This window comes from Chaetura pelagica, unplaced genomic scaffold (genome assembly GCF_000747805.2).
Source record: "Chaetura pelagica isolate M959 unplaced genomic scaffold, ChaPel_1.0 scaffold207, whole genome shotgun sequence".
Taxonomy (NCBI): Eukaryota; Metazoa; Chordata; class Aves; order Apodiformes; family Apodidae; genus Chaetura; species Chaetura pelagica.
In genome coordinates, this window is record NW_009953929.1 from 3,007,652 (window position 1) to 3,014,984 (window position 7,333).

Sequence of the window (7,333 nt, forward strand, 5' to 3'; positions counted from 1 at the left end):
TTACAAAAGGCAACATACATCAGGGCATGGGATCTTTGTTGCCTCTTCCCCTGTCCCTTGGCCAATGGCAGTGGCTCTGAGGTGACACATCTCAACATATCTGTATCACAGCCATGTGAGCTTCCCTCAATTCTGGCTATTAGATAGAGAAATTAATTTATCTGAGTAACAATCTGCTCTAGACTTTATTTCTAGGAAGAAATACTAGCAACACACTGCTTGTGAGTGTTACTGGCAATCTGTGAAGAACGGAAGGTATGTCTTTGTGGACTGACTAGGACTGTGCCCCTGAGCTCTACCTTAAGAGGAGCTACTTAAAGCTCAGGTTACTCTATAACCACCTGGAGTTGGAAGCAGCTCCTGTGTACATCAGCAGAGCAGGACACGTCCCACAGCCATTGCATTCATTTCACACAGGTCACTAAACAGCACTGGAAAGTGATAGCCTTCAGCAGCAGCTCAAACAGAGCTTGCAGTGATGACAGCGTCTCTGCAGTGGCTTCTGCCAAGCCATGTGAGGCCATTTTAAGATTGTGTGTTTTAGCTGAATGTTCAGGAGTCACAATACGTGGGTACAGTTTGGCTTGGGAAATAACAAGATACAGCTATTGCTTATGAGGCAGCATTAATGCATTCTGGACAGTACTGATTCAGTAGAAAATATAGTCCTTTTAAGTTGCTTTTAAGCTAACTGTCTCAGATGAAATAGTTCAGATGTGTGACAGACTGGGAGAAAGTGCCAGCAGTGAATACATGGTAAAAGAAACCCATTTCCATGGATACGCAATGCTGCCCACATGGTCCCACCAATACTACAGCCTGGGGCTCAGAAAGCTGCCCAGCCAGAAACCATTAATGCAGTGCTTCGGCATCTCTGCAGATAGTTAACCAGCTCCCTAGATCCTGCCACAGTGAAATGATGAACGTCCAGGTGAGGCTTATTGAACGAGAGCAGAGGATACGCAGTTTCTGTAGGTAACTGGGAGTTACCTCCATTTGACGTGCCTCGTTTCACAACCCACACTCCTACCCTTAAAAATACGTTTCACCCACAGAACCATTACCTCACAGCCTTTTATTTCCTTTTCTTTTTGGCTGAATCTTCTAACCTACTTAACCGAACCAAAAAAAAAAAAATTTCCCCCGCAGGCTCTTATCTCTGGTTCTAGCACCAGGAAGGAGTGCTGGGGCTGCACTGGGCACGATGGAATTTGCCATGGGGAAACCCGCTGATGACAGTGGAATCCGCCCGCCTGTGAAACCCCAGGGCTCCCACCACCCCTTTATAAGCAGGTGGAGGTGAGGCAGGGCTGGCAGGGTGAACAGGCAGCAGCTGAGCACTCGCTGAGGCACAGCTGTAGAGGAGATGGCTGGCTTGAGGAACAAGAGCTTGGTCCTGGCTTCCCTGCTGGGGCTCCTGGCGCTGCTCCTGTGCGGCAGCTCAGAGGGTGAGCGTGCCCAGCCCCGTGTGGTGCCGGCCACGCCGGGTGTGCCAGGGAGGGGTGGAAGGGAATCATTTCAGCACAGTACTCTGCCTTTATCCTTCTCTGCTGTTGATGGGGAGCTGGGTAGTCAAGGGCTAAACAGCTGAGCAGGGTGCTCCAAATGGGTTTTATTTACTTTGTGGTTTTGCTTCATTCCAGCACAAAGCAACCAGGATTGCTGCCTGTCTTACACCAGAGTGCGTCTGCCTCGCTGGGCCCTGAAGGGCTACACTGAACAGCTCTCCACTGAAGTCTGTGACATCCATGCCATCATGTAAGTTACTTTTTGGAGGTGCCTCTGTTTTTTCTGACATGTATTAACTGTAGGATGTCTGTGTGAGCAGAACCAATGATCTGGACATTATAAGCATGACTTTTTTTTTTTTTTTTTCTTTTTTAAAACATTAAATTAACTGAATAAATTATATATAATATCTGTGAACAAAAAGACAACAACAGGTTGACAGGGACTGCTAACTCACCGGACAGCCATACAATGCAAATAATAAATCCAACTGTTTAGGAGTCAGCTGTGCAAACAAAGACATGCTCCAGTTCTAGCCAACACAGGGTGTTCCACTGCTGAACCCGTTAACAGACACATAAGCAACAAGATTTTCTTAATTTACAGAGATCGGAATGTTTTTTCCACAAGGCTTTAGCCCTCCTAAATGCTGATCTGTCACCTTAGGTTGACAGCAGCTATTCTCCTTAGTCCCACAAATTATATCCAGCATGTAGTGAAGTTCTTTGTCTTAGTTCCAGTAATTGAACACAACTCGATGGTGCAAAACAGGATCCCTGAGACTGAAGCAGCTATTATAGGTCTGTCTTTTTGTTCATATAGTCTTGGAGGGGTTGTGGAGCATCCTATATCTACCTGGCATTTACAAAGGCAGTTGCTATTGTTTATTATATAGAGTATCTATGTTGCATGTTTTTGACCAAATGCATCTTCATAGTAATTACTAGCAGGGATTTTTAATGATTACCAATCTCTTTATCATTATCTCTTTTCCAGTTTCCACACCCACAGTGGACTGAAAGTCTGTGTAAACCCTAAGGAAGGCTGGGTGAAGAAGCATCTTCTTTTCCTGAGGTAGGAACATGTAAATATTTATAGGCTGATGAAAACAGAGCATGTATGGAAGCTTGTTTCTTACATCTCCTGAATGCCACTTCTGATGGCAATGATTGACACATTTGTCTTTTCGTCTTCTTTTAGACATGGCTGTTCCTTTTTCGAGTCTTATCAGGGACAGCCATGTCACACATCCCTTTTTCTACCTGACCTGTTTTCTCAGGAGGTGCTATATCTTGGAAAGAAACCTATCATTGACCTATGACTGAAGTAATTATTTATGTGTGTTCTCTCATTCTTTAACAGCCAGAAGCTCAGGAAGATGTCAGAGTGATACGGTTTCCAGCAGGGAACTAAATACAGACGTGGCTGAAGAACCGCTAGGTTCAATGTCTTGGTTGAGGTTGTTGCCTTGTACACTGTTGTGTGCTTACTCACTGCTGTCTCTGGCTTCTTTGGAACCGTTGAACTTCTTGAGTTGATTCATATTGCATCAACTGTTTTGCTTGTATTAAGCATTTTGTTAAAGTTTCTATTTTTACTAATATGCTTATGTTACTAGCATGAGTACTATGCAGAGTATTAATTTTATTAAGTTTATTGCATGTTATATTTGTTCAGCCTGTATAAAGTGAGTTATTTATTCTGTTTATTACTTCCTTGGTACTGTCTTGTGCCAAAAGGTTTCCTTTTAACTGTAGTTAGCATTATAACACTTCTTAAACTATTGTTAAAGTCTGTGGAAAAAATGGAAGCTGGACTTAAAAAAAAATAAATGTTAAAATCTGCACTCTGTAGTATGTTTATTTTTAATGGAAAAAGGTGACTTCCCATTGAAATTAATTCCTTTGTTTATGAGCCTCCAGCTGAAACAATTACACAAGTGCATTGGCACCTGTTAAAGCCACTGTTCACTCTGCTTACTTTGTTTGCCCTATGTGGGTAACTACAACCTCCATCGGATAGAATTCCTTCCTCTCCCTCAGACACCAGCTATATGTGAAGATTTTTCTCAACATGAAGACCTATTCATAGCTCAATTTCATCTTAATCAGACTTGAGGGAATTTCTCTGGCCAGTCTCCCCTTTTGTTCAGGAGCAACATTAACACACACTGTTATAGGACAAGCTTCTAGCTCATCCCCTGAGAAGGACTGTGATTATGGTAACACAGTCTGCTCTCAGCTTGAAGGGCTATCTCTAGAGGGGACACGTGCCAGTGCTTTCTTCCCCTTTACGCATTTGCTATAGAATCCTATGACTTCTGGCATAATGAGATTTTCCTGATGCAGGATCTCTCAAGGGAGGCCTGCAGACACTGCTGCAGTACAAACAAAGCCTGATAAAAGAAATGGGACTTCATGGAGCAGGTAGGACGTGGGTGTAGGATGAATAGGGAAGGCTGCTTAGCTTTTTAGGTACACTTACGTGGCCCACAGGGACTTCAGGGATGTGACCAAGTAGGCTTTGTAGGTGTAGTCCTCTTATTGTCAGCACCAGAGTCTTGCAGGTAAATCTACACTTCGGCTTTTGGTACTTTTTTGACTATAGAGACAGAAGTATTAATTTTAATATAATTTAAAATGTAACTGTAAAGCATTTTTCTGTCCTTGAGAGAGGAGCTAAGAGGCACTGGGTTTTCTAAATGGTGTGCATGAGTGTAAGCTTTGCAAATCTGGGAATTGCCAGTTCTCTGTGGGTAAGCCTCTGAAGGATCAAGATTAATTTGCTTTAATTTCCAACAGGTGGATTCCAAATTCCTGATATTAAGGATGTAAGCTAAGGAGCTATCAGCCTTCCCAGGGAGGAGAAATCACCCAGCATGTTCCCTGGGGATTCCCAAAAGTTCTGGGCCAAACTGCAGAGCTCTGCATCATACCTGCCAGTACCAGTGTGGGCTCCTCCAAGGGCTCAAAAGAGTTTGCAGGCTAAATTGGGCACCAGCAAAATGGTGTGGACACAATGAATGGATTCATGTTAAAAGTGTCAGAAGATGAGTCTCTCCAAGCCTACCCTGAGAATAAGTAAGCATTGGTAGAGGTCTTTGGAACCAGAGCTATGTATGACCTTGATGCAGAAAAACCTGAAGTTCTAGCAAACTCAAAGCCAGGGAGCACAGTAAGAAAGTGAAGATCAATGTGTGAAATTCTGTGGGTGGCTCTTTGTATTCCCAGGTTGTGCCTGTTGAAAGTTTTGTATTGCTTCTGCAACTTGTGCTTCCTCTTGTCAGTCATGACTCCATTGCCACAAACACCCAGATGCCTCATCCACAGAACTATGACTTGTGGGTTTGGTTTTTTTTTTTTAGTTCCTCTTGTTCTGGTTGAATATTTTTTCATAACCAGCCTCAGCAGAGGGAAAAAATAATACATTGAAAGTCGGTTTCTATGGTCAGTAGCATAGATTGATAAGGTGGTTATAGCACTGGTAGGAAATTCCATGTAAAAATAGCATGTATCTCCACGCATTCCTAAGGATACAAGAACGTATTATAAGTGAATGCTGTGTCTCCAAAATAATCAGATTTGAGGCTTCCTTTTGTGAATAAATAAGCTTAAGTGGCCAGTTAAAAGTTCTTTCAGCTCTGAAAATCATTATCATTTCTGAGAAACACTTAATGCTGATTACTTCTGGGCTATTCTGTGTTTGTGTAGGTAAGCTGCTTTTTCCTCAATTTTGTTGAGTAATTTGATATGCAGAAATAGATGGTCATTTGTGGGACTTTCTTCCCTTCATACATACTAAAAAAAGTAATTATTTTTTGTTGTAAAATACCAACTACACTTTTTATTGAATCTTGGATATAATTTGGATAACAAGTGCAAGAACTTTCCCTTCAAAGTCTCAACACCACTTCATACTTCAGCTTCCAAGTCTCCTGCTCTTGCTGTATTGAGACCAGTCCCCAGTGATTTATGTGGCTACTGAGGTTTTATTACTGAATCCTATTTTTGCATATTTTTTCTCTGTTTTTCTTTTTCTTCTTTTTTAATTGCCTTTTTTTTTCTTTTCCCTGAAGTAATCTCACACCATTCCCAGTCAGGGCATTCCACCATTTCCTTAGCTTGGTATCTCTGCCACAAACTTTCTAGTACTACATGGAATCATAATGAGATCATAATGAGATTTACTCATTTCTTAATATTTTTTGTCTCTCCAGTACAAAGCAGTATGATTGCTGCCCTTCTGACACAGAGAAAAGTGCCTCCAAGGGCTCTCATTGATGACACGGAGCAGCTGGCAGTAGAAGTCTGTAGAATGCTATTGTGTAAGTTACCAATTTAAAGCAATCAAGTAGTATCATAGAATCCTAGGGGTTGGAAGGGACCTTGAAAGATCATCTAGTCCAACCCCCCTGCCAGAGCAGGATCACCTAGAGTACATCACACAGGAACGCATCCAGGCGGGTTTTGAATGTCTCCAGTGAAGAAGACTTCACAACCTCCCTGGGCAGCCTGTTCCACTGCTCTGTCACTCTCACACTAAACAATTTTTTTCAGATATTCACCTTGAACCTCTTATGCTCCAATTTGCACCCATTGCCCCTTGTCCTATCACTGGTCATCACTGAGAAAAGCCTAACTCCATCTCCCTGACACTCACCCCTTACATATTTGTAAACATTGATGAGGTCACCCCTCAGTCTTCTTTTCTCCAAGCTAAAGAGACCCAGCTCCCTCAGCCTTTCCTCATAAGGGAGATGTTCCACTCCCTTAATCATCTTTGTAGCTCTGTGCTGGACTCTTTCAAGCAGTTCCCTATCCTTCTTGAACTGAGGGGCCCAGAACTGGACACAATACTCCAGATGCGGCCTCACCAATGCAATGTATGACCCATATTGGTTAGTACTGACCAGTGCATGGATTTGGATCTGTTCTTGTCTGATAGGGAATTGTCCTTAAATACTATACTTCTTCAATCTATGTATAGTCCTGTGGAATGATCTATATAGAAAAAGGCAGACAAAGAGGATGGCTCTTAGTATGCATTTTTATCCATCACTGCACAATATGTGTTAAAAAACCAGTAGGAGTTAACAAAAAGCAGGAGATTGATGATAAAAATCACAGCATTGCACAGGCAGCGATTTTTGTAAGGAATAGCAAACCTTCTGCTGATTTAATTTTGCTGTTAAAATATAAAACCTGCAACATCTCATCTGCTGGACAAGTTATTTGCTGATTTACTGTTCAGTTGATGATAGCTCCTAACGAGCAGTTGAAGACTTTTTTGTTGCTCATCTCTTGGTTTCTCTGCCTTCTAGATAAAGGGGAGTTGTAAAGCCTGTGCAAATCCAAGATGGAAATGGGTGAATGCCCTTCTTGGCCTGTGCTATTCATGCTTTCAAGTTTGTTATCTCACTGAACCCCAGGCATTACTGGGTGTGCTTAGTGACAAGGACACTTTTTAGTTCTTTCATAGTAGTGCTGCTAATTGGTCAGCTATTTTCAATTCTCAATACCAAGCAGCCAATGTGTTACTAAACTCCTCCTAAGGAACCGGAACACACTCCAGCTGAGAAGTGAATCGGGGAATTCGTGAACCAAGAATGGCTTTAGGCTTGTGACACAGTCACTTGGTTTTACAGGCATACAGCCAGCTGGATAAACATCTAAACATTGCGGATGATCAATTGTATGCTGAGCTCAGCTGTGTTACACCCTCTCAATCCTACTCCAAACACCAGGCTACAGACAATACCCCTTGCCAAAATATTAATCCTAAAAGAAGTTTTGAGTCTTCAGACTAAACCCAGTGCATTGTGTAT

General features: G+C 42.3%; 1 protein-coding gene across 1 annotated transcript; it reads left to right on the forward strand.

The window, feature by feature from the left end:
- Positions 1–1,366: 1,366 nt before the first annotated feature.
- Positions 1,367–3,114, forward strand: CCL20 (chemokine (C-C motif) ligand 20). The gene is made up of 4 exons (XM_010001629.1): positions 1,367–1,448; positions 1,644–1,758; positions 2,506–2,583; positions 2,872–3,114. The coding sequence occupies exons 1-4, from the start codon at positions 1,367–1,369 to the stop codon at positions 2,897–2,899; spliced, it is 303 nt and encodes a 100-aa protein (XP_009999931.1). The 3' UTR covers positions 2,900–3,114.
- Positions 3,115–7,333: the final 4,219 nt, after the last annotated feature.